Source organism: Telmatherina bonti, assembly GCF_933228915.1.
Source record: "Telmatherina bonti genome assembly, chromosome: 10".
NCBI classification, from domain to species: Eukaryota; Metazoa; Chordata; class Actinopteri; order Atheriniformes; family Telmatherinidae; genus Telmatherina; species Telmatherina bonti.
In genome coordinates, this window is record NC_136628.1 from 18,802,662 (window position 1) to 18,829,084 (window position 26,423).

Here is a 26,423-nt window from a genome sequence, read left to right on the forward strand (position 1 = left end):
ACTACTCGGCTACTTAGATCGGCCGAATAATAAACGCCAATTTCTAGGTGTCAATAAGAGATGGTCAGTCTAATCACTTTACAGCAAAAACTTTACTATATTTAGGATCAAGAACCTTATCATCGTATAATGTAAATTTTCTACAATCAGTTAAATAGTTTTGTACTCTGTTCAATGTTTCCTTTTTCTTCACTGCTCTTATACACTATTTTTTTTTTTTATCCGAGTTTAGAGATATGATTCATAAAACAAAAAAAAAAAAAAAACATAAAACAAAAAAACACACACACACACAAAACACATCCAGCTTTATATTGTGTGGTGAATATTTAATTAGACATGTTTTCCAGTTACCAAGCAGTAGTTTTTAATGTAACCATATAAAAAACCTTTTGGAAATTCCAGTATTTTAGAACATTACACATTAGAACAACAATATGACATTTCTGCATTATTCAATTATGATCGATGGCTTTAAAAAGAGTCATACTTTGAAAACACAATGTTCCAAATGCAGGAAAGTAAAAAATATGTAAAATATTTTTTTTTAAAAATAAATAAAAAGAATCAGAAACAGGTGACCTCTGGTACCCAAAACATATTCCTAGGGCTGTTATCAGTGCAAATAATCCACAGGCTTCGAACGCCCCAAGTTTTAAAGGACTGTAAATGTCTTGGTAAGACACATTTAACATTAAATATGATCACTTATTAAAACTGACTTTTGTTCTGTTCAGATATATTTTACAGTCTTATTTCTCCAAACCTGTTCTCCCATTTACAGTGTATCAGATACGACAGAACTTTGATGGACAGTTTTCTTGTTTTCAACATCAAAACCAAGATTGAAAGTATTTTTAATGATAGAAAGTCAACATATGACAGCAGATCAAATAAAAACAGATAAACTAAAAATATGTTCAAATGGTTATAAGTGAACCCTTATTCTACAACTAAAACTAAAAATGAGAACAGAATAACAAGGTGATCAGATATTTACCATGAAAAAGAAAAAAAGACATTTGATGCATCCCCAAAAGGGACATTGCCATTTTTCTATAAAATCAAGTTTATCATTTTCACACTTCAATCTCCATGGGGACAGGTTCCTCTTTTAGTAAGAAAAACTCAAAGAACAACTTTAAACTGTTATCTATGTTCTCTAGACGGCTGACGTCTTTTACCACACTTTTAAAAGTTATGAAATTTCTGCTCTCAACCAGCTTCTTCACACCATCCATAATGGTTTTGTGCTGAGTGTAACTGCAAGCAAGATATTCTTTTAAGACATCCAACATGTTTCTTTCCACCAGCTGGATGATGATTTGTTCCATTATGTCATGCAAAGGCTGACCAAACTCGATCACACTCTGGTTTTCACCTGTTTTTCCAGGGTAGACATATCCACCGGTATGCATTGCAACAACCTTGCAATCTGCATCAAAAACAGGAGAGCCAGAGGAGCCGAAATAAAAACAAGACTCGTAAGTCAAAGCCTTGTTTTGTTCAACAGATCTTTCCACGTGCTTAAAGAACGAGGAAGTAACCAACTGAACATGCCCCAGATTTTCACTGTAATGTCTCTCCACAACCATGTTGCGGTTTGGAGGGAGAACAATCAAACATGGATCTATTTTTTTCACACCGCCATTAGGATGCCCAATAATGCAGATCCCCCCATGTTGGGGAAGGAAGCCAAAGTGTTTCAACAGACCAACAGGTAATGTCTCATTCTCATCAGCACTGAACCTCAACAAAGCCCAGTCGCGGCCAGAAACATCAGGATAGTAATCGGCACAAACAACGTCTTCCACGTCAAAGCCTCTATCAGGCTGCTCAATGCTTTCATATGAGAAATGAACAGAAACCTTCCCCAAAAGCTGACTCCTTTTCTCATCATAAATATCTTTAATAACATGGAAGTTTGTCAGGGCGTATTCGAAAAACAAGAGAAAGCCACTGCCCCGGGGACTCCCATTTACTCTCACCTGACAAACAGAACTACTAAGATCCATCAACTTCTTCATGGTTTTCACTTCTCTGCACATCTGAGTGTTCTGACCAAACTCCACACGGAGCACATTCTGGACACGAGACAGCCTACGGGCTTGGGGTTTTAGCTTTTCCACACAATGTGTAAACTGTGAGGACAAAAGGCCCAGTGTCGTTTTTGAACAAGGCATTTCCTGAAGTCCTTTGTCTGGTTTCATGTTACCATTAAGGTCTGGTCCAGTTTTCTGTGTGCTGCCATTTTCTGACTCCAGCTGACTCTCCGTTTCATTTCTCACAATATAGGCATCGTCAAGACTGCCAGGCTGACTGTCTGGTGGATCTGACTTATTGAGCAGTACAATCTGGAAAGTTTCACCATCAAGGTCATCAACAAGACTGGACAGTTCAGTTTTCACTTCAGTGCTTTTGTGAGAGAGCGCGCAGTTCTTTTTAAATATGGTCTTTTGAAAACGTCCATCTCTTCTGAGAGCTTGCTTCACCTTTTCACCTTTATACGCATAAACAGTAGCTTCATGTATTTGTGTTAGAGCTGGATTTTCCATGATTTTAACAATGTTTTTACCCCCCTTTGCCAACACATGAAACATCACCAGCTCACAAGGTGTATTTTTCCTGTCACAAACTATTTGAGCTCTAGGCTGTTTCTTTGGACGTACAGCTTTCACAAACTTCACAGTCAGAAACTCCTTGTTTTTGAGTAAAAAACATGGAAAGTGTGGACTGATAGCTTTTCCATCTCTTATAATAACAAGCTCTTTGTCTTTATTCTTCTTCGCAAGATTGCTAAACTGTAGGCTTTTCCTCAGCGAGTTCTCAACAGTTCCAGCTTCATTACATGTTGCAGTAATGATTCCCTGGTTAGCCCAGCGCCACTGAAAAGAATGGACCGGATGCAGCTTGCTTTCCTAGGAAAGAGAGAGACAAGAAACATTTAGTCAGCTTTTTAAAATCCTAACAAAACACTGAGTAAATATCTTAAAATGTGTATTATGTATAAATAAATGCTGTGTCAATAAAATGAAGTGGTGCTATACAAATAAAGCTGAACTGAATTAAGTTCAGGTCATGAATTTTTGTTGTCAATATCCAAGCCGCTGAAGTAATAGGAGCACTTCCGGTTTGGCGAGTGAGGGAGGAGAGCAGAAAGGTGAGCAGCTTCGTAAGAAACGAAACAAAAAGCAAAAAAAACAACAGAGGACAGGTAACTTTTTGTAATGCAAAATAACTAAAGCCTTTGGAGATGATTCTTTTATTTTATTGTTTTTATTTTATTTATTTATGCTGTTTTGAATAAATGTTTATTTTACAGAATTTACCGGGACCTGACTGGAGGAGATAGAAAAAGGATATAAAGAGAAAGGAAAGTAGACAGAAAACAAGACGAGCCCGTGATACACTTCATAGGAAACAGAGCCCACACTAAAAGGTAAAAGGAATTTTTTTTTTTTTTTTTGTTTACATAAAGTTTAAAATGTAAAAACCCATGGCTAAAAAGCTGTATTTAAAAATGAAGCAAACAAACAAAAAACTCTGATTATTATTCAAAGCACAGAATGTATAAAAACTACTATGACTGAAATGTTTATTGAAATGGCTTTTTAACTTCCCAACAAAGATTTAAATAAAATGTAACAAACCTGTTGTGCTTGTTGCAGATTAGTAGGTGGATTGTTATCCTCATTCTTAGCCATTTTTTCCATTGAGCACTAGACAGAAATGTTACCAACAGTTATAAACATACATTATAAAGATCACAAATCAGGCTTTAAAAATCTACAATGCTTCACCAATTGGTATTACTAAAAGGTGAGAAATAATAGACCAAACACAGATTCCCTTCACAAGTGCATGCTAGATTTACTTTTTACTCGTTTCCTCAATTCTAGATGTTTGAATTGAAGTGATTAAAAAGTTATTTCTGGCACGAGTTTTACAAATGTGTCAAAGTAAAACAGTTTTTTTTAATCCTTAAAATCACCTGTAGATCACGTCTTGGTGCAGGTTTCGCTGATAGTAGGCTAGGCCATAAGCTGGGTCGGACCAAATAAATTTAAAACTTACAGTATCTGGAGAAAATTACCTCTGATGGACACGATCATATAAAAACTTAATGGTGGCGTGACTCCTTTCGCTTCTAGCAAATTCACATTCCGCGCGCCTTTTTTTTTTTTTTTTTCCCTCTGCTTCTTCTTCTTCTTTTGTTTTAGTTTCCTGAAGCTCTTCAACAAGGTTATATGGGCAACACTGTCACCTGTCCGCCGGAGTGGTGAACAACATCAAGATTTTACCTTGTCCACAACCCACACCGACACAAACTCTCTTTATAACCTACAAACTGGACAGCAGCAGCTAAATTAATGTATGTAAAATCCTTACATTAAATCACGAAGGGGAAAAAAAGTGATGGTGAGTTCATTATGATTTCAAATTTCTTTTGAGATTAGGAAAGAAGCGCTTTAGACAAAATGCTGTTTTAGTTTCCATTTTAAAAACTGTGCCAAAAATAAAATGACCAGGCACGTGCTAAAAATAAGAGACTGACCAACATATCAGGTGGTGGTAAAACAGAGACAGGGGGTGTAAACTGAACGGCTAGCATTTTCTGATCTACTTTGGGTTTTCACTCGCAAACCAGTAATAATTCATGCATTTACTGGCAGTTCTGTGTGTCTGCAGCATTCATAGACCAGCAGCCATCCTGGCCGGCAGCCTGCGGTCCCTTGCAGCCTCGCTGACGGACTGCTACGTAGCAGCAGAAGAAGCGGGACGTCTCCGCTGACGCTTTTTAAAGCGACACCAGTAGTTCAAATAAAACCTGCCTCGTTCCCACCGCTCTCTCTGCTGGTTTCCAGTCATCTCTCATGCAGACTATCCAACCAGGCAAAGAAATATCAAGTATTATGGCAAACGTGGAGGTAAGAGAAGACAACGATCGCCTGGTGATCTGGTGGTTTTGTTGTTTTTAGCTTCCAGCTGAAGGCTGTCAAAGCTCAGGACAAACTCAGGACAGCAATAGCTAACCTCTGGTTGAGTGTTTCACATAGTTATTAGAGTTCATGTTTTCTCTCTTTGTCTTAGGGGAGTAAACTTTGGGGAGGTCGATTTGTGGGCGACACGGATCCCATCATGGAGAAGTTCAATGCATCCATCGCATATGATCAGAGGATGTGGGATGCAGACATCCGAGGGAGCAAAGCTTATGTTAGAGCTCTTGAAAAGGCCAAGCTGGTCAACAGGGATGAAATGGAGCAAATCTTACACGGGATGGATCAGGTAAGGACAGTTCAGCAGGAGCCACACAAGTCCAAGCTGACACATTAAAGCTGTTTGACTTAGTATGAAACTTGCACGTGTGTTTATGCACACAAATGGTTTTTTGTGGTTAATAAATGGCAGCTGAAAATGTGCCATGGTGCAGAATTCCTGTATTCTGCTGAGTGTGTTGTGAACAATAGTATCATCATGTGATATGTGTCGGCTGCCAGACAGCTCTGTCATTAGGTATGTCCTCTCTGCCCTGATATTTTCCTGATGAACAATACACATAATGATTACAGTTTTTTTGGAAATAAAAATAGTTGGCAAATTCTGCCAAGGATTAAAGAAAAAAAATGAAGCACCTGCTGAATCACAGTGTATGAATTAAAGCCCATCAGCTGACTGAGTCCTCATTTTCTGCCGCAGATTTCTGAGGAGTGGTCTAAAGGTGTTTTTGTGATCAAACCTGGAGATGAAGATATTCATACCGCCAATGAGCGCAGGCTAAAGGTGATATACGCTGATAATCCATACATCCATGTGGTTTTTGTGTTTAAGGAGCTAGAATATTGTTTTCTCTATCAGTGAAACATAATCAAGTGCATTTATTCTAATCCTTTTACTTAACACATTAAAACCTGATACAGAATGCATATATCGTCTCCCTCTCTCCCCTTTTCTACCCTGATGTTACCTGTGCAAGTTTTTAAAAGTGTAATTATTCTTGAAATGCAAGAATATTTGGGCAATTTCAGTAAGTTACCATGGCCATAAAGAGAAGTTGAACATATATGGAGTATTTGATAAAGGAATGTAGTTACATTGTTTAACTTAATTTCTGTCCTATGAAAAGGTGGAATCAGAGATGTCACTGTCATTTGTTTTCTCAGGAACTGATTGGTGCTCCTGCAGGGAAGCTGCACACTGGCAGGAGCAGAAATGATCAGGTGTGTATTTACAACAGGGGTGTCCAAAGTCAGTCTTCAAGGGCCGCTGTCCTGCAGGTATTCGGTATTCGATGAATTCCTGCTTCAACGCACCTCACTCAAATGAAATGGATCAAACACTTCAGCATGACTCAATAATTTGAGTTAGACAGGAATTTATCGGAAACCTGCAGGATTGTGGGCCTCCAGGACCAGAGCTGGACTCCCCTTATATACAAGATAAAAAAAAAAAAGATTGATGGTGTATTTTGCTGTGTATGTTGCTTGGCCAGGTGGTTACTGACATGAGGCTGTGGCTACGAGATGCTATCACAACTCTGACAGATAATTCCCTGCAGCTCATATCTACCATGGTGGAGCGAGCAGCTGTGTAAGAAACACACACAAACACATGAAAATAAAGTTGTATCTATAATGCTGCTCTATAAAACTGTGTCTCTTGTGTTTTCTGTCATGTCTTTTATGACCACAGAGAAATTGATGTTCTTTTTCCTGGTTACACCCATATGCAGAGGGCTCAACCAATCAGGTGGAGCCACTGGATTCTAAGGTGATCCTCCAGAGGGAAAATGTAAAGGACTTGGCTCTCGTTTTTACTGTTAGATGGTCATGTCAGTCTTCTCCCTCTCTTTTCCCAGTCATGCTGTTGCTTTGAGCAGAGATGTAGACAGGCTTCTGGAGATCAAGAAACGAGTTAATATCTTACCTCTCGGCAGGTACGCTGGGAAACACCCATTGACTGATACGGACTTTCATTTACAGACATGATAATAATAACAAGTAATACTGGTTTCAGTGGTGCCATAGCTGGGACCCCATTTGACATTGACAGGGAGCTGCTGCGGAAAGGTAAGGCCAGTCACGCTGTGGCTGTCTTTTACCTGGGACTTGCTTATGAAATATATATGTTTCTACAAATTTAGTCACACAGTTTCTCCCGCTCTTTATTTGTAGAGTTGGGATTTGATGGCATTAGTCTAAATAGCATGGACGCCACAGGCCAAAGAGACTTTGTTGGTATGTAAATCATACACATTTAGTCCATTTTCTCCCTTCTTATTAATTAATTAATGTGTTTCCAGTGGAGTTCTTGTTCTGGGCTTCCTTGTGTTTGACTCACCTCAGTAAGATGGCAGAGGACCTCATGCTGTACAGCACAAAGGAGTTCTCGTTTGTCACACTCTCTGATGCCTACAGGTCAGTTTGTGTTCCTATGCTGAGGCTGAATAACATTTTGTCATGTTCACAGAACGGCAAACCTGTAGATTAAACTTGTGCTAAACTCCAAATGTGAGACAAAGAAGTGAATTAATACACTGAATGAAATGAAAACATCTCGACCACTCGCAGATGAATCATATAGATGCAGATTGTCTCGTAACAGGAATGCGTGTCATGATCTGTACGATCAATATTCGGTGAACAATCAGGTCTGTTACCTTTTCTTTGTGAGGTGATGTTTTGAAGATGGATAAGAGGAGAACTCCTATTGTGGCTTTGAGTCGGCAGCAGTAATAAAGAGGCATGAGTGAAAGGAGAGCTAGTATGTTGGAGGGCACCACTGTAGACATCAGCACCATCGGGTTTCACAGCTATGCATCTAGTTGCACAACGGCAGTGTGCTAATTGAAAGCTCTCATACTGGGATGATATGACACAACCTCTGGTTCAGTGAGAATATTAATGTGGCATGGTGATGCAGTCTTATGACTGGCAAACCACTGCAGATTGAATCCGTTCAGTTTCTGTAGTTCTGTCAGATCCCTGCTGGTAACCAGTGGTTTCAGTAAACTAAAAATGTTGAACTCAGAGCTGAAAACTGCTGCTTAAGGTTTAATTTACTTTATGTTCTGTTGTATAATGAAATCTGTAGGTCTACTTATTTATGTACATGTTTAAACAGGAACAAATGTGTACATGATCGCTTCATAAAAACATATTAAGTAAATGTGTACAAGTTTCTAGTCAGGGCTAATTTGCATCCCTTGTCCCTGGTTTGACTTCCAGAATTAAATCAAACATTAAAACAATACTGGACTAAAAATACTACAACCATTAAAAAAAATACAAAAGGTTAATGTTTAAAATAAAGTATAAGCTGCATAAAGTGAGAAGCAGCACATATATAGAGATGGGAGTGTGTGTGTGTGTGCTTGCATGTATTCAGTTGTGTGTGTACATGCATGTATGAGTGTGATCTGTTACCTGTCAATATTCTTAGTTTTACATCTCTTACTGAAAATAGTTGATTGAAGGTTTGTCCGACGTCCTGCCATCAGACAGTTTCCACTATCTGCACCTCTAGTTCTAAATCCATGTATCTGTTCGATATTTGAGATCATATTTCTGGTGAATAAATAATTGTAAACCTCACCATGTAAAAGTAAATAATAAGGTGTAAGAATTGCTTTACAAAACTTCATGCTCCACACTTTGTGACCCCATCTGGTAAATTTTTTTCCAGGTTAACTATGCTGGCATTCTGCTCTGGTGTATTTTTCATGTCCCTCTCCTGTGTTTGTGTGTGTAGTACGGGCAGCAGTCTGATGCCCCAGAAGAAGAATGCTGACAGTCTGGAGCTGATCAGGAGTAAAGCAGGTCGTGTCTTCGGCAGAGTAAGACTCATTGTTATAGATTGACCACCCTCCACCTTTAGTAATTTTTGTATCATGTTTGTAAAAAGTCTCCTTGAATTTAATGTCTTCCTGTGTATATATTGTCCACACTTTCTACGGCTGCTTTTCCTGGCCACATATAAACATTTCAACAAGAATGACAAAAAAGCTTTTTGCAATCTTTGAAATGAAGTTTAACCATTAAGACATAATGACCAAAACGGTCCCGTTTATGCCTCTAGTGTCTATTATTTTAAATTTATGAACAAAAGTTTGTGTTTGGAGGACTTTTAATGAATATTTCTCTGTTTCTACAATTAGCAAAATGTTTTTCTCTGCAGAACCAGCACTCCCATTTGTCTTAAATAAAATAAAATGGGAACAAAATTTCTACAATAAGTATACATATAAACTTAACTTCCCTGCTTTACACATTATAGTATATTACAAGTTTAAGTCATTGTAGTGCAAACGTTCTGCTAGAATGTGACGGTGTTAAATACTTCTAGCTGACATTTAGTTAAATGTCTCTGTAACGTCAAAGTTTTATGATGAATTAACTTAAACAGTTTGATATTTGTATTGTTTGAAGATCTCAGGACGCTGCAGCACCATCCTACACGTCCAGACTGATTCTGTTAACCTTTAAGGTGTGATAATATATGATATCAAGCATTTAGTTTAAAAGTTTTTTTAGCCATACGTTTCATGACAGGGATTCCCAAAAGATTAAAAGGCAGAGTCATATTCCGTTTGTTTTGTTTTTTTTTCTTCATCTGTCTAAAACTGGTTAAAGTGATTAATACTTTGATTCGGATATATAAAATGTTTAAGCATCTTTCTGATTCCCTTAAACCCATAAAACCATTACAATTGATCATGCTGAAGGTAGGGAGGTGTTCATATCAGTGGAAGAGACAAACAAAACCCAGTATTATCAAAGTGTTCACTGAAGGCATGGTGAGTAGTCCTGACACAATAAACCTTTCTGTATCCCAGATTTTTATGCTTTTACCTTTCAGAGGCAGAAAGGAACAGTTTTGCTCCAACACAGTTTAAATTCTTCTTCTGCATTTATGTCTCTTCTCAGTTCTCCTTGTTTTTCCAGTGTGCAGGGTTCATGATGACACTGAAAGGCCTTCCCAGCACTTATAACAAAGACTTGCAGGTTTCAAATTTAATCTGTGCATCATTACATTTTATGAGACGTCTTCAGGATAACTTTTAACATGCTGCTGTTTGTTACTTTGCAGGAGGATAAGGAGGCCATGTTTGACTGCTATGATACTGTTCATGCTGTGCTGCAGGTGACAACTGGAGTCATGTCAACTCTAAAGGTTAGAGATCTATCTGATCCACTGCTCTTTGTTTTAAAAACTTAAATTACAGAGAAACTTCAGGACTGTTGTTCCTGGATGCCTTCATCTTTTTACGTGCACTGATACATGTCTTGATTTAGTTTAATGAACATTACATTAACTATTTGCAACACAGTGACGTTCTTTATTTAACATCATTAGATGATAACAAAGAAAGGGAAAGTGAGATTTTGGGTTCATTTTTATTGGCAAAATGCAAATTTAACAAATCAGCTGTGGCCACACAAAGTTTGTTTGTTTTTAAGTTAGTTTGGACTGTGTTTCAGATTAACCAGAGTGAGATGGAAGCTGCCCTGAGTCCTGACATGTTGGCAACTGATCTGGCCTACTTTCTTGTGAGGAAGGGGGTGAGCAGAAGTTATTACTGAGACAACTATTTTATTAAAGTTGTGTGTGGTTTCAGAGGTAAAGGACTCGGTTGGGATTTGCTTAAAAAGCTGAATTTGCACAGGTTCACATAATGGGTCTAAATATGGCAGTATTCACCGTGTACTAACTGTATTATTTATTTTGTGTAAGCTGTCTGATCAGGAGCAGACATGTCTTCTTTGCTTTGCAAAATAGAAATGGAAGTAGGCAGCTATAGTGAAATGGGGAAAAAATCTTTCAATAAAGGACAATGAATAACTATTCATTTGTGGTATAGCTAATCTGCACAAAAAGGAGCTTTGTGTGTGTGTTGGAGTGTAACTTTTGTGTTTTGTGTTGCAGGTGCCGTTCAGAGAGGCTCACAGTTTGTCTGGTAAAGCTGTGTTTACAGCTGAATGCAAAAACATTGCCCTGAATCAACTCACTGCAGCAGACCTCACTTCTGTTAGGTGACCGGCTTCTTCTCATACTTTCCAACAAAGCACACTGATTTATGCTTCATTGTAATTTACCTTTGCCTTTTATTTGCCTATTTAATTTGCCTTTTTTATGATTTATAATCTCTTCCTTTTCTCCTCTTTGTTCATGTTATTTAACTCCAGTCCTCTGTTCGCAAACGACGTATCCTCAGTGTGGGACTACAGGAGCAGTGTGGAGCAGTACAGCGCTGCTGGAGGCACAGCTAAGAGCAGCATTGTTGAACAAGTGGAGCACCTGAGGAACTGGCTAAAGAATCAGGCACAGTGAACCACACCCTTCCCAAATACCGCCTTGAAATTCTGAATCAGGTTTACTGTAACAAATTAGATGAGTATAAACCATCAGACTGACATCCAAGTCACTTATTTATCAACGAAAAAACCTACTTTGCCTCTCAAACAATCTACTTTTTCCATTGTAATTACTCAAAGTGGCCTGTTGGATGGTATAAAATCTCAGGATGTTTTTATTGATCATGTATAAGTCTTACCTGACCACTGGCTGGCAAAATGAAAAGTTATTAAAGTCTGCACTATGAACACTGACTGACTGATTTCACTGTGGACCACTGGAAGAGACTAATCTTCCTTATTTCCCAGATATACCTCTCTTTGTGGGCTCAAAGTTACAGTCTTAACAGTGGCTTTATTTAATAATAACATACAGAATACAGAAATCGTCTCCAAACTTTGTTGGTACTGTAAAAACCTTCACAGTTTATTTTCAGCGAGCTGTTAGGATTAAAGCTTATTATAAAAATAAGAAGGCAGAGTTTAATTTAGGTAAATTTTGACTCTATCTTTCATTTTAACACAACTTTAAAAAAAACAAAACAAAAAACTTTAATGGCAAAGAAAGCCAAATTAGGGCAAGATTAGTGTGCAGTTCATTTCAAAGGTAAATTTCTGAAGACACAATGCATGAAGTGGTTTAACTGTTCATTTATTGTTTATTATAAATCTGGTGTCACATTTCTCTTCAATTAAATTTTATGGTTATGAATTACATTTAAAATAGTGCAATACAGAGTTTAAATGACATGTCAAATAAACAGTGGAAAAGAAACTTGCTTTGCACTGGGAAGAGCCGTATGCATTTACATCTAGAACCTATTTCATCTTCCAAGACAGAAAGAGAACTACATTACATTTAGTAAGGGACCTAATGATCTGAAACTTAGTTGAAATATATTATTTATATAAAGTGATACCAGCTGTTGATTAGATGTTTTATGGTAGCAGTAAATATTTCATATTTAAGTCCCTTAACATGTAAATAAAAGGAAAGGACAAAACAATATCAACACCTACATTTATAGTTAAACTCATGAAGTGTCTGAAAAGACACATCTAGCAAAGCAGATTAAAATTCATTTAAAGCCTTAATGAGTGAATATAAAATTTAAAGAGCAAAGAATGAAAGAATTTTAACAAACACGCTGCTAAGAAATTAAAACTTGGGTTGTGATCATTTACTTACTGTTACTCATACATGTTATTCATACTGTTTAGTATGAATAATTTTATTACACTACCCATAAAACATTAGCATTCTAACAATATTTCATTGATACTAAACATAGGGTACATCTGAGGCTGATACAAAACCCATTACATACCTGATAATGACCTAATAATGTCAACATCAACATTGATTTTAAGTAAGAAGAGTAATTTATGGGACTTTCTCCTCAGGGGCAGGGGAGGGTTGGGCAAGATGAACCATTTGGGAACATCTGTTCCTCTTTTGGCAAAAATCTGGCAAAATAAACTTTTACCTCCATTATTCATCCATGATGGTAAGTTACATATGCAGCCTGATGGCAGTGTTGCCAGATTGGGCGGTTTTCCGCCCATGTGGGCTACTTTTGGTTACACCAGGCAGGGGGGAAATGCATTGGGTGGGTGTAAAACATTTGGGCTGCTTTTGCTCACATATGGTGGGTTTTTAGTATTGTGAAAACAGCACAACATACTGACTCTGAAGGCACGTGGAAGAAATACGCTTTAAAATGTCAGGCACGGGTCTGCAGGCACTTATAAAGGGGGCCCCTGTGCCAGGCACGTGATTGGTCTGTCTTGGACAAACTTGGTGGTAATAGAGCTTTTCGTGATTGGTCACGCCAGAGGGTGCTTCCCATCGTGAGATACCTCACTCAGTTTTCAGAGAACCGGGGTTACCATAGTAACCTAACGTTTTCAGCACTGTGTGGAAAGAGCTGCTGGCGTCCCTAGCGACATATTAATCATAGCAATGGCGTGTTTTACAACATATGTAGCCTATTTGGTTGATTTACTGTGCTCTTTGTTGGTTGCAATTTGCGATAAAATATTTGTCAACCATTTATCTGTAGCCATTTGATGCAGATAGGAAGCTCTGGATACTTATGAGTGTTTTCTATTGTCTGTGTAAATATTTTAGGGTTTTACATGGTTGTCTGGCAACGTGGTTTGGGCTGGTTTTTATTGGATTCGGCGGGTTTTAAGCTATGATTGGGCTGGAAACTGTCAATCTCATCTGGCAACACTGCCTGACAGAAACGTGGCAACAAGTGTGTGCAAATGGTCTCTCCAACCATCACTGAAACATTTATAGTCATTCATACAACAGCAATGCCAACACTGGAGGCAAGGAGGGTGAGCCGTCTTGCCCAAAGACACAACACCAGATGACTGAAGAAATGGGATTAGAATGGGATTTGAACCACCAACCTTCAGGTTGTTGGAATGATCTGCTCTCGCAGCGACTGCTGCACGACCACAGAAGTCCAATGAAGGTATTTGATCAAATTTAAGGATGTTTCCTATCATTTTACATATTTTTAATAGACTACAAAAACACATTCTTTTAATAATAAAGGAAGCGGACGTGGCTCAATTTGTCCCAGGTAGGAGTCAAATGATGCAAATGAGGGGGTAATTTGATTTGTCTGGGGCCAGACCACTCATTTCAATTAATCCAAGTTAAAACACACATTTTGTTTTAGATTATTAATGTAATAAAGTCTGACCCCGAAACTCTGCTTCCGTCTCATTTTAATGGCCCACTGCCATTCATTATTGACATTCCTGGAGTCATTGTTGGCATGCAGCACTTTGAGGATGAGAAACCTCACTTCACAATTTTTTTTTTCTCAGCCCGTGTGACACATGACAGCTGTGTTTGGCTGTACACCACAGTGTCACTTGTCAACAACAGGGCATCGACACCATGGTCGCCCATCATGCCTTCAGTAAAGGAAATTTAGAGGACATGATTGAAGGAAGTGAGGAAGAGAGAAAGCAACAGAGAAAGAGAAAAGACGAGTTAACGTTTAACTGAACGTTACTGGCAGGAAGGAGCTTAAAGGTGCAACAGGATGCAAGAAAATATGCTGAATTAGTTTTAGTTAAAAGAGTGAAAATATTCTAAGTTCAGTACTAAGCATCTAAAATCTAACTCAATCTAAATAAACCTAAACAGATTATGTTTAAATTTTAGGCTTAATTTTTACGATTTCTGATATGTGCATTTATGATGTTGAACCTTGTCAAGTAAAAACAGACTACATACACATGTTTTTGTTATTCAAAAGAACCAATTTAGAAAAGGACTGAAACTAATAAATACTCAAGTCAAAAGATGTCATCAAAGGCTAAATCAAATTAACATGCACCTAATTTATGTCACATGAAAATTATTTCCACTTTGCTTTTGAGATCGTCCAATAAAAACAGTCCTTACAGACCACTTAAAGACCAGTTTAAATGATTGATCAGCATTAAATAATTGATTTTTAAGGGAAATGTGTTTTTGTTGCTTGCTATTTCTCTATTTTTTCTAGGCCCCATCCTGGCTGAACTTACACAAAGCATTTAGTTCGCTTTACCCTGCAGGCACCATTTATTTCACCAGTTCAGACTGAAAAACCAAGATGTTTGGTAATGATAAACTGGCATTCACCACCAAGTGTCATGAATATTTCTCAACCAGGATAATTTGCTTTTGATGTTGCAGTCATTGCATCTGATATGGTAAAATCTGACTTAAATAAGTCAAAACAGGTTTTAAAGGAAATCATTGTTTATTACTTCTCCCATGTGTTTAACCTTTTTATAGAGTGGCAAAAATTATGGATTATACCACTATTTATTGCACTTGATAAAGGGAGTGGGTTGGTTTGCCCCCTGGCTTACCACGCTCTCTCTAGTATTACATTGCATAGCACGTTATAGAAAGTTTTTCAGTCGAAGTTTCTCTTCTTTTTCAGATACCTCTTCTTAAATATATCAAAATAGAATCTCATAGTAGTGGTCTCAGGGGATGCAGGCTGTCAGTAAAGCGGTTTTCACACATGAACACCTTAGAATGTGGAGATAATTTGGTCTAGACTTCCTACAGCTGCTAGTCACACATATTCACACAACACAAGAATTCCTGCCAGAGATGTTTTCACAGCAAGCAATACAACAAGAGTAGGCAGAACTCACAGGAAAGCACATTTTACAATTTCTATGCAGTATTTTGTTTACAAGACTTTTTTTTTTTTATTGCTGAAATCTTTTGAACAATAAGATTGTGTGAGTGAAAAGTAGCACACAAATCAGTAATGAAGTATATACACTCACGATCTGGAGCAGTATCTCAATGTGAAACCATCCAGAGATATTACTGGACAGGTGGTTGAATAATTGGGAAACAACTCTAGAGCAAACTGGTTGTGGACCAATTCACACAGACTATGTATTGAAAATTTCAGAGCTATGGTGTGTGTGTGTGTGTATGTGAAAACACCTTAAAATCATGAGATATCATGACTATCTCTCTGGTGGAGCTTTGTTTAAGCCAAACAAAGCTCTGAAAAGTCAAAGCACTTGGCAGTATAAACATCACCATGCTCTCACACGGGTTGCTACTCTCGCCCCGAAATAACATCTTCGTCTCTGGTCATTTGTGAGTGAAAACACTGGGACTATGTCTATGTTAAAGACCATTCATCTTCAAAATTTGTGCCAACTTAAACACAAAACAGTAGCTTCGAGCCCTCAGTGAATAACGCTGGGACGTCTTTGTTCTTTCCATTTTCTCACACATCTATTACCTCTGGTCCACATAGGAAGGTCGGGTTGCATTATTTGTGTCATAATTTGTGATTTGTAATAGATATGTAGCTGACTGAAGAAGACAAGAGGTCAGATTATAACTATGGTACAATAGGTCTGTATGATTGAAGGCAGTAGTTCTGTCTTGGTTAAGATTATTGCTGTAGGTACTTGGACATAAACATCAACTAGTTTCCCACTGTGATGCTGCGAAGGCTCTGTACAAATGTGCCAATATTTCAATAGAGTTGCTTTGTCTTCGTCAAACCGGGTATGTTGGGTTAGTGTATCATTGCACTTGTCATAAGCACAACTGAGAAAATGCATAAGCGCAAACTGATCATACTCCTCTGAGCTGTACCAGACTTGGAGCTGTACACAACTCTGCCATCCAGAGGTTGTGTGGGTCTGAAGATGTCTGTCATGGGCAGGCCTGTCCAAAACCGACACTGGCTGACAACTGCATCCAGCTATAGACAAAGGGAAAAAAAAGGGTTACTGGGAAGCTCAAGAGATTTTTTGTTTCATCAGGAAAATTAGCATTTAGAAACAAAGTTTTATAATTATTCATGTTAAGAGTTGAGTCACCATGTCTTCAGTACATTCCACGTTTACTTTCCATTTACATCTAGTGGACTTAGTGGAAGTTTTGACAAGAGACTTCAGAAACATCTTAATGTCACAGATGTGCAAGTCTGAGAAACATTTTTCTTGAACATTATATCAAGTTAATGCCATGGATAATTTACAGAATTGCCAATGCTTGTATATACAAAGTTTGCTCACCTGTCGACCACTGATGGAGAGTGTCCTGTCAAACAAAGTCCACGCAACTGCCTGCTCACATCCGGGAGTTGTCATGGAGCCGACGTAGCGGTAGTAACTGTGAAGGTCCTTAGCAGCTGGGATGATGTCGCTGAGGCGAAAGTTTGGGATCACTGTGCTGCTGCCTTGACACAGAAAGAAAAATACCAAAAAAAAAAAAAAAAAGCAGAGAATGCAAAATTAAGCTTAAAATTCAAGCATGGATAGAGTAAACAACAACAGACCTCTCTGCACAACTTTTTGCACGAGACTAGTTGAATTATTACTAACTTTTGTTTTTGTTCCCATTTTTGCAACATCTTGGTTATGAGTGTCTTTGGTCATTTTTTTCTCCTGTTTTGCTACTTAAATGTCTCGTATATACTTACATATAATTATTGTTTTATATTAGTAAAAGAAAAACCCATACCATTGTTTGGTACTTGGCCCAGAGCAGCTATCACTGGGTCTAAATTGGGATTATCATCTGTTGTTTCCTGTAAGGAAGACAGTATAAGTAATATGGCAACCTCTTTACAAGTAATTTGTTTTTCTTCCAAGAACGCAGATTTGAAGATGAAAACATCCTGATATGTTACCTCAAACAGGAAGGCGAGCAGAGCTATACCTGCCATGTCATGTTCTGCTTCTGCCAGGGAGCCATACGGCTCCTTGATGTGAACTATATGCAGCTGTAGTGAGAGAGGAAGGGAGGGTCGAAGTGTACAAAAGTTACCTTTTTTCTGCAGAGTGCACAACACTATTCAAACATCTTACATAAATAACAGGAAGTCACAATTTTCTGATGCTAACTCAGATTTTTTCATTCATTCATTAATATAACAGAGGCAAATCTGTTGCTAAAATGTATTAAAATTTACTTTAGATTTGATCCGACAGAAAACAAAACGGCAGGAAAAGAATGAATGACCAGTGGTGTTTTAGTATTTAAAATGATTTACATCAAAATCTTACATACATACCCATCCTTTTTTTCTTTTTAAAGAATCTGTATATAATCATATACTAACACAGCTACCATGTGAAGATTTGCATGTATGTCCAATGTGAATATTACTTCATAAAGGTTTTATTTTAATTTCCTCTTTCGCTTATTCCAAGCAATTAGCAGAATGCACCCCGGACAGATCACCAGTCCATTGCAGGGTCAACACAGAGAAACAACCATCCATCCTAGGGTGAATTTAGGGAGACCACTGTTTAAACTCCTCTCTAGCCAAGGTTCAAACCAATGACCATCTTGTTATAAAGCTGTATTTTTAACCAATACAGCTTTAGCTCTTTATTTAGTGCTACTATAAAGTCTCGAAAACTTATGATAAAAATGATGAGATATCTGACAGAAACTTTCACTGGCCAAACCAGTGAAGGTAACATTTTTATTCCAGTCACGTGTTAGATGAGGGCTCCTGTACCTCCATGGGGAATCTCTCTCCATCGATTGTGTGCTCTGATCCTGGTCTCCCATTCCCTCCCCAGTGGAAGTGAAACTGGGCGGCTCTGTAATGACCTGGCAGATCTCCTCCAGTCAGTCTAACCGACTGCGGCAAAGCAAAGTGGGCTACAGAGAAGGAAGACTGTCAGTCTAAACAAATCAAATGAAATGCGTTTTTAAAGTACTGGTGTGGAGGCAAAGACAAATGATAAAATTAGCTTATCATTACCAGAGTGTCCTTTGTTTTCCACTGTGACGTTGATTATGTCAGTGTGACCGATGAAGCTGAAAGGTGGCAGGGCTGTGTTGTGCACTTTGCTGGTTACAATGTTGATTGGTGACTGGCGTAAACCACCACAGCGGGGAAACTCTGTTGCCCATTTGTTTGGATCTAAAGAACACAAATTGCATTTGTAAATTTTACACCTCATGAGAAGTATTATCTCATAAATACTCCTATGTTTCCCCCTTTGAGAAAGCAAAAGGGTCCTTACAGTTTTCTGGCAAAGTATTACTAAAGTTCTGTATATCATTGCACTTTGCTAATGGCCACATCAGGTTCAACATTTATCCTGCCAACTGATATGTTTTTTTTAATTTGTTAAATCAAATTGACAGTTTTGGGATATCTGTGTATCTAATCTAAAAAAAATTGTATCAAACAAACAAAAAGTCATGGGCATTATCTTTTCTTTTCCTCTTCTCTCTATGGGGCATTTATATTCCTGCAGTCATGTTATGTTATGGCACAAAATGTGCAGGTTTTTGAAAAAAAACCCAAACTTTTTTGAGTTAAAAAAATGTGACTGTGTCGTGAAAACATGAGTAGTTTAAGCACATAAAAGGAGGAAAATTCTGAAGAATGTTTTAATCCTTTATTTGATGGTTTTCTTAAGCTTACCTCGGGACACACTACTCACTTCAGTTGGAGTAGCCATACCAGCTAATTAGCAGAAAAAAATAAATAAATCTTACAAAATAAAAAAAGATAAAAATAATTGAAATGAGGATAAAGTTTTATTGTGATGAATGGATTAAAAGGTCAAAGTTTACGAAAGTCCATGTCAAATTTAAGATACTTTTAGGTTTCCTGTCTTTCAGTTTCATTTCCTAAAATTCCCAGCTGTCTTTCCACTTGGTCCTACCTTTGCATGTGTCATCGCAGTACTGGCTCTGGTAACACCACTGAGCTGGGGGGAAAGCATAGCATTCAGTACAGATAAATACAGTACCTTAACTTCAACATACCAATGTTGAAGTTAATGTTCTCATCATGCCTAACAAGCAGGCTGTCTAAAGTTAATAAATGAGTATTAATTGAGCTGACTTTCACGCTCCATTAGAGTCCTGCAGAGTTTTTCTGTGTCAGCAGCCTCATGAGCTGATCTGCTTATGTTTTTTTTTTTTCTCTGCAACTGAACTTTGAGATGTCAGACAAACATTGATAAAGAAGGCAATTTACTTTAATTTGAGTATTTTCTCTTCATAAACATATAATGTATCACACTAAAAGGACTATATCACTGACTTTTCCATCATCTGCTACATACAGACTGTTGAGACTAATTTACTCTTTAGATAAAGTTATACATTAGTTGAAAGTAACAGTTCAAGAACAAATTTTCCATGTTGAACCAAACATGCTTAGTTAAATGGACAGAATTTTATGTTCTTTTATAAAGTAGAACACCTAAATATTTACATCAACAGCTGGTTTGCCATGGTGATAAATATCCATTTACTTTTGTTTGCACTGTGTGTTTAAATTATGTTTTGAATAAAACTCCATGGACAGTAATCAGAATAATAAAAAAGAACATTACAAACAGAAAATAAACCCCCCAAACCCCATAAAATTAGACCTGGGATCTTGAAAGCCTGAAACCGTAAACTTGCAATCAGTTTGGAAAAACACTTTCACACCATTGTTTCATTTTTTATTATTTCCTGGCTGCCTTTTGGATCAATACTACTTTATTCTGACACTTCAAAGTAAGCTAAGGTAACCAGAAGTAGCTGACTTTGCAGGAGAAGGATCCATGTGCTGAACGGGCCTGCATGCAGTCCAGACCTTTCACCAACAGGAAAGATTGTGAGAAATGAAAAATCCAGCAATCTGTGTGCATTACTGCTGTGCAGCTGGAATACAGTTTACACATCAGACCACAATGGGACAAAGTTTCTCTCCTAAAACTCCAGCAACTGGCCTCCTCACTTCCTAGATATGTTAGACAGTTGTTAAATGACACCATCAAATGCTAAATTAGTTACCATTTCCCATGAAACAGTAAAATACGTCTGTTTCAACATCTAATATGTTCTGTGGAAAATAAAATATGGATTTATGAGATTTTTAAATTCTTACCCTCTTACGTTATTTTACACCTCACTAACTTTTGAGGAATTGTTATAAAAATAATTCTCATTTTCCTCACTGCTTCACAAGCGTTCCAAGTTTCACTTCTAATGTCTGATTAAATGCAGCAAATTAAACGCTGTTACAAATCAGCAGGACAAATAGGAATGTTATAAAAGTCCTCAGTGAGGCAAAACTGTTTTCCTTTTCATGCCTTTTTTTCTTATGATGGTGATTTTATGTCTGATTTTGGTCTGGGTGTTAAGTAGCAGTTATCACAGTGATTGCATTCAGTGAAGTGGATATCCAACTTCTCCTCTGCCTCCACACATCATGAATGTGTCCCTCCATCAGGTGCTGATGAAGTCATTTAGTGTTTTGCTGCGGTTGAACATTGTGTTGCTGAAGTGAATGAAAGTCCAGTGTCTGACTCTGCGGTGGGAATGAAAGCTGCTATAGAGAACCTTTTAGCTAATACAGGAACACAGATTAACTCAGCTGCGTCCCACAATGCCTTTCTTTGAAAAGGGACAGCAGTTCTCACAAGGTGAGAACAATGCACAGGTGGGGGCTGGCTTTACTCCACCTGGCTCATACACCTGTGTTAGACTGAAGAGTAAAGAAAAGACAATCCACTCATTAACCAATAGCTTTAGCATGTTTTCTTTTGATTCCTTTATATTTGATCCTCTTACGTGATACTTTCAGACCATCTTACAAGAAGAATTTGTCCAATAAATCAGTGAATTCAGACTACTTTAGTCTTTGAAAAGGTTTAGATTGTTTTTAAAGTGAGCAATGTGTTCAGATGAGTTCAACCCACAAGCAGCAGAAAAATGCTATTATCAGAAAAGTTGCTTTTATTACAACAGGTTTTAGATGCTGTGTGACAAATAGTGTTGAAAAACCTTTTTGACAAAAATTTGACAGATTTTGCGACTCTTTTCTTGTGACAACCAACCCTGTCACTGATTACATCATTAGTGAACTGCAACTGTCCAGATGACCAATTTTTTAGATTTAACAAGTATGTTTCTTTTCTTTTTTTTTTTTTGTAATTTTACTTGTCTGAAGGAGGAAAGCAGAAAAGAATAAAGGCAATGAGCATGTTATGAATCAGCAATGGAAATCATTTACATGACACCTTGTTTGAAATAACTTTTAGTATTAGAAGTCATATTTGTAAGATATTGACACATTGCTTATCATTTTTAATCAAAAATTAAATCAGAAAGAAATCAGTTACTGCTCTATCTATTTCAGTAATTGTCCAGATACTTAAACATGTATGCATGACCTACCTGTGCACTGAGAGAGCAGAGCTATCAGAGTTAGGAGGTAGAGAGAAAAACCCATGATCGGGACCAGTGCAAGGACGAGAGAAGCTCCTCGTGGACTGTCTGTTGCCTTCACATGCCACTCAAAGCAGCATTAGAGGGCAGGGGGGTGGTCAAGAGTTTGACAAAAAAGTGTGTGTGTGTGTGTGTGTGTGTGTGTGTGTGTGTGTGTGTGTGTGTGTTAAAGGCAGACACCAGGAAAGAAGTGACTTTGAACACTTGCCTGTTTTCATGAAAGAGAAAAGACAGACACCTGATGGTAAAATCAGACATTATGGTCAGCTGAATGTCTTTAAGCCATCATCCTTTTTCTCGAACAGTCAATCTCATTAAATTAGTCATATACATTTAAAAGAGCTTTTTTTCCCCCATAACATTGTCATATATCAAGAGGAACCCAGGTCACCCACTGCTAAACTGGTCATTCTCGAGGATGTTGCAGGAAGCTGAATGTCCTCCATGGCATCTCCAGACTCTTTCAAGTCTGTCTTGCATACTCAAAGTAACCCTAATCCCTAAGAGCACAGGCTACTGATGGCAAATCTGTCAGTCATGGTTTCTCTGGCAAATACAAATCAGACTCCATGGTGTCGAGCTCAAGCCCCAATTGTGGATGTGAGGCTGTCATTCCACCTACAAGAAGTCAGTTTCTGACAGTTTGAGCAGAAATATACACATTAGTATCCTGTTAGAGGCCATTTTGTAGGGCTCTGGCAGTGCTCCTCCAGTTCGTCCTTGCACAAAGGAGGAGTGTAATCCCTTTTTTGGGTTGTCCTCCTCCTATGCACTACAAAAAAATCCAACTTGTATTGTTTGGCCTGAAACAGTCATTTAAGTCGGTAAAATTTGAAAATATAAACAAACAACAAAACAAGCAAGTTGTTTGCTCCAAAACAATTTGGTAAGTTGATAAAAAAAAATGTCTTTAAGTTGGAGTTCAATACAAAGGACAACAGTTCTACTAACCTTTGTTTCTTTGTTGTAAAATGCAGGAAAGCCAACTTTTTGAGTTTGCAATTTTCACTTGAAGTCTAGCTATGCTACCTCGAGCTGGACTCCATGCAGGTAAGTTTTATTTTTAATTAAGTTTAAATGGTATGGGAAATATTGATTAGTGTTGTGTAGCATGTTGTAGATTTATGTAGGAGGAAATCAAAACATTTTCATCATTTAAACACAAACAGCTTTCCACTCACGCTGTAAAAAAGAAAAAGTTGGGTGAACTTAAAACAAACTTTGATAAAATTTTAAGTCGAACAGCTAAACTAAATATTTTAAGTTTTGCTTTTGAGTTTGCTCAACTCTAAATTAGGATTTTTTACAACTCAATTGTAAGTTCCACTAAATTATAATTTTATATTGTAATAACTTTTCATCTTTACTTCTGGTAACTGTTCCACAAGCTGTACTAATTTAAAAATGTACATGGTTATAACTTTTAATCCTTACTTGCTCTAACTCTTTCATAAGTTATAATAATGTATCATTTTACACTGTAATAACTCAAATTCTTTCACAAAATCCACTTGAATTTGATTTAGAATTGCAGAATAATTTAAGACTAATTTAAAATTGCACACTGCAAATGTAACGCAACTTCATAATTTCATTTCAATAACTTCTAATCAAATGCATAAATAATTACAGATGCAACATACATCCTCAAAACCTTAGTTTTATTTAAACTAGCAGTATTGAATCCCTTCCAACGTGGGCGAGGCAAATGATAAACAGCTTGTGCTTTTATCAATATAAGAAAAATGAAAGACAACTTGTGCTTACATTAAAAAAAGAACAGTTGGACACTCCTATGCAGTCTTTGACTCAGGAACTGTGTCTGGATGCTCCCCTGATTTCCAGGATGTGGCATAGGTTGCAGACTTTGGCCTAAGAGGAGACCTGGACCTGCATTCAAGTCTGGACCTCGCCCATCCCCTTCTGGTTGCTGAGGGGGTCCTCTTCCTCCCAGGACCTCCAACTAATGGCTGCAGCACAACAGAAATGGATGTCTCTTCCTCATCTTCTTTAGGAGAAGGAGCATAGGGTCAAGTCCCTCCTGGTAGGCCACCTCCTCATTTGTCAGGAATGACTGAGACACTGGTTAGATTTAGTTCCAGTTCATTACCACCACAATTCAAGACTAAATCCTTTGCTTCACCAACAGTGAACCACCGTTTTCTACTCGCCATAGTACTGAGAAGAACTTTCCCTTATCAAAGTACTGTAGGTCTTTATCAATAAAATTAACCACTCAAAAAACACTAACCTTTGTCTCAGACTATTAAGTTCTATTAAGTTCTGTTTTGTGGTTCCTGAGATATTTTGCAAAGTGTTGACGCTGTCGTTTTAGATCGGCGCCGAACCAGATGATTTCTGAAAGTTAAAACATGTTAGGTATAGCCTGTTCAGATAAAACAGTTGTGCAGAAACCTGATTTAAAATGGTTAAGTGGTCTGCTAAGGTGATTGTAACACAAGTAATTTCATTCAGCAGTATTGAGATTGATGTTAGATTTATGTTGTGCAACAATAGTCTGAGAAAGATGCGAATTAGGCCAAGAAAGAAAATCTGGTTGAAGATTTCAGAGCTGTTTCTTCATACAGGTCAGGTTTTTTAGTCGGAGTTAAAGATCCATGTGGACGACTCTGAAGGCTTCCAGCTAATTCCAGTAGATGGCGAGCCACCCAACTTGTATCAAGAAAACCAGGATCTACATGTCTACTCGAGAAGCAGACAGAACCATCTGTTGTAGTTGGATTGTGCCATTACCTTAAGTAGCACCAAGTGCGTCACACGATAGAAAGAGTGCACTCCAATGATCCTTTAGACTTTGGATTCCCTAATTTTGACCTGAAACGGATCCAAATAACTGACCCTGGACGATTTGACTTTGACATTTAAATGCGCTTGACTGAGAGAAAAATAAAAACTCAACAGAAGACTATTTCTTGTATTTAAAAAAAAAAAAAAAGAAAGAAACATAACAAGCTTAACATACTCCACGAGAAACTTTTTTCTTGTTCTCGAGGTTCTGAGAAGAGAAAAAAAAAAGGTTATTTTTTTTCTAACAGACGTGTTTGAAGACAGTTCTCGACACATCGGGCTGGCAGAACTTTTTTCTTGCTGGGCTGCGAGACGTATCGTGTGATTGGTCGGACATTTGAAGTGGGCGTGGTTAACACGGAGAAAGCATGAAGCGGAGTTGCTGCTTTCGTGTGTTTGCTGTTGCCGGCAAAACGGATTGTTTTGATAAAACAGCTGATCGAGATGGTGAGAAACTACATTCACATTTTTACATGTGGCATTAAAACACTCTGACCTAGCCGCGTGCACAACCCGCCCTGCCGCGGACGAAGCTGCTCGTTAAATATGAAACTAGAAACTCGGAGAGCGGAAACTCCGCCAAGCACAATTTTAAAGAATCCTTTAAAAAATCGGATCGGCGGGTATTGGCTCCGTGACGGGTGGCCGTGCCGCTGTGGGGTGGGCGGGGTGCGGGTCCTGGGCTCCGGTGCCCGGGGCTGTCCCCTGCTTCTCGAGGATGGGGGGTCGGCCCTGCCGTGGGGGGGGGGGGGGGGGGGGGGGGGTTGGGCTGACCTGGACCTGCCGCTGCAGTGGGGGCGGGTCCGTGCCCTGGTGCCCGGCAGAGGGACCCGGGCCCAAGATAGTTGAGGAATGGGGGGGTGCCTGTGTATATATGGGGTGTGTATGGAGGACTGTAGTGGTACATGAATGTATGGGGGGTAGGGGTGCGTGTATGTGGGAGTGTGTTGAGGCATGTATGTGTGGGATTGTACGTATGAGGGAGTGCGGTGGTGTATATGCGGGGTGTGTATAGAGGATTGTAGCGGTACATGAAGGTATAGGGGGTGAGGGGTGTGTGTATGCGGGAGTGTGTGAGGGGTGTTGGGGTGGAGGTTTAGGGGACCGTGATAGTACATGAGTGTGTGGGGTGTAGGAGGTGTGTGGTGGTTTATATGTGGGGGATTTATGGGGAGTGTAGTGGAGCATGAGTTTGTGGGGGTAGGGTTGTGTGTAAGGGGGAGTGTGTTAGGGCATGTAGGTGTGGGGGTGGAGGTTTTGGGGCGTGTGATAGTACATGATTGTATGGGGGGTTGGGGTTGTGAATGAGGGAGTGGGTGGTGTGTGTGTGTGTGTGTGTGTGGGAAGGGGTAAGGGCTTGTGTGTGGATAATCTGGTGTTAAATGCATGGGATATAGGGGTGTGTATATAGAGGAGTATTGAGATGCATGTGTATGGGGGGTAGTGGCCCGTGTGTAGGGGGTAGTGGGGGGGTGCATGTGTATGTAGGTGTATAGGGGGGTGAA

The 26,423-nt window shown here is 38.5% G+C and overlaps 3 protein-coding genes across 3 annotated transcripts; 1 reads left to right on the top strand and 2 right to left on the bottom strand.

The window, feature by feature from the left end:
- Window positions 1-1,079: 1,079 nt before the first annotated feature.
- On the bottom strand, window positions 1,080-3,694 carry LOC306761231 (serine protease FAM111A-like; the record flags this gene model as incomplete). The annotated part of the gene is made up of 3 exons (XM_079247340.1): window positions 1,080-2,918; window positions 3,330-3,339; window positions 3,651-3,694. 3 exons carry the CDS (start codon window positions 3,692-3,694, stop codon window positions 1,080-1,082), a joined length of 1,893 nt encoding a protein of 630 aa, XP_079103466.1.
- ca4c (carbonic anhydrase IV c) lies at window positions 2,897-22,114 on the bottom strand (the record flags this gene model as incomplete). Its single annotated transcript, XM_079248089.1, has 10 exons — window positions 2,897-2,918; window positions 3,651-3,719; window positions 16,504-16,612; window positions 16,929-17,092; window positions 17,377-17,443; window positions 17,546-17,638; window positions 18,383-18,528; window positions 18,632-18,793; window positions 19,548-19,592; window positions 22,060-22,114. 9 exons carry the CDS (start codon window positions 22,112-22,114, stop codon window positions 3,697-3,699), a joined length of 864 nt encoding a protein of 287 aa, XP_079104215.1. The 3' UTR covers window positions 2,897-2,918; window positions 3,651-3,696.
- Window positions 4,284-11,594, top strand: asl (argininosuccinate lyase). Its single transcript, XM_079247298.1, has 17 exons — window positions 4,284-4,419; window positions 4,690-4,928; window positions 5,092-5,286; window positions 5,698-5,781; window positions 6,162-6,218; window positions 6,491-6,588; window positions 6,691-6,768; window positions 6,857-6,934; window positions 7,015-7,067; window positions 7,173-7,235; window positions 7,301-7,415; window positions 8,749-8,833; window positions 9,942-10,001; window positions 10,087-10,170; window positions 10,479-10,559; window positions 10,924-11,030; window positions 11,184-11,594. The coding sequence occupies exons 2-17, from the start codon at window positions 4,875-4,877 to the stop codon at window positions 11,326-11,328; spliced, it is 1,437 nt and encodes a 478-aa protein (XP_079103424.1). The 5' UTR covers window positions 4,284-4,419; window positions 4,690-4,874; the 3' UTR covers window positions 11,329-11,594.
- Window positions 22,115-26,423: the final 4,309 nt, after the last annotated feature.

Coding starts and splice junctions, on each gene's coding strand:
- asl (XM_079247298.1), top strand. CDS start 4,875: ATGCAGACTATCCAACCAGGCAAAGAAATATCAAGTATTATGGCAAAC. Junction 6,769..6,856: donor TGGAGCCACTGGATTCTAAG/GTGATCCTCCAG, acceptor CTCTTTTCCCAG/TCATGCTGTTGCTTTGAGCA. Junction 7,416..8,748: donor ACACTCTCTGATGCCTACAG/GTCAGTTTGTGT, acceptor TTGTGTGTGTAG/TACGGGCAGCAGTCTGATGC.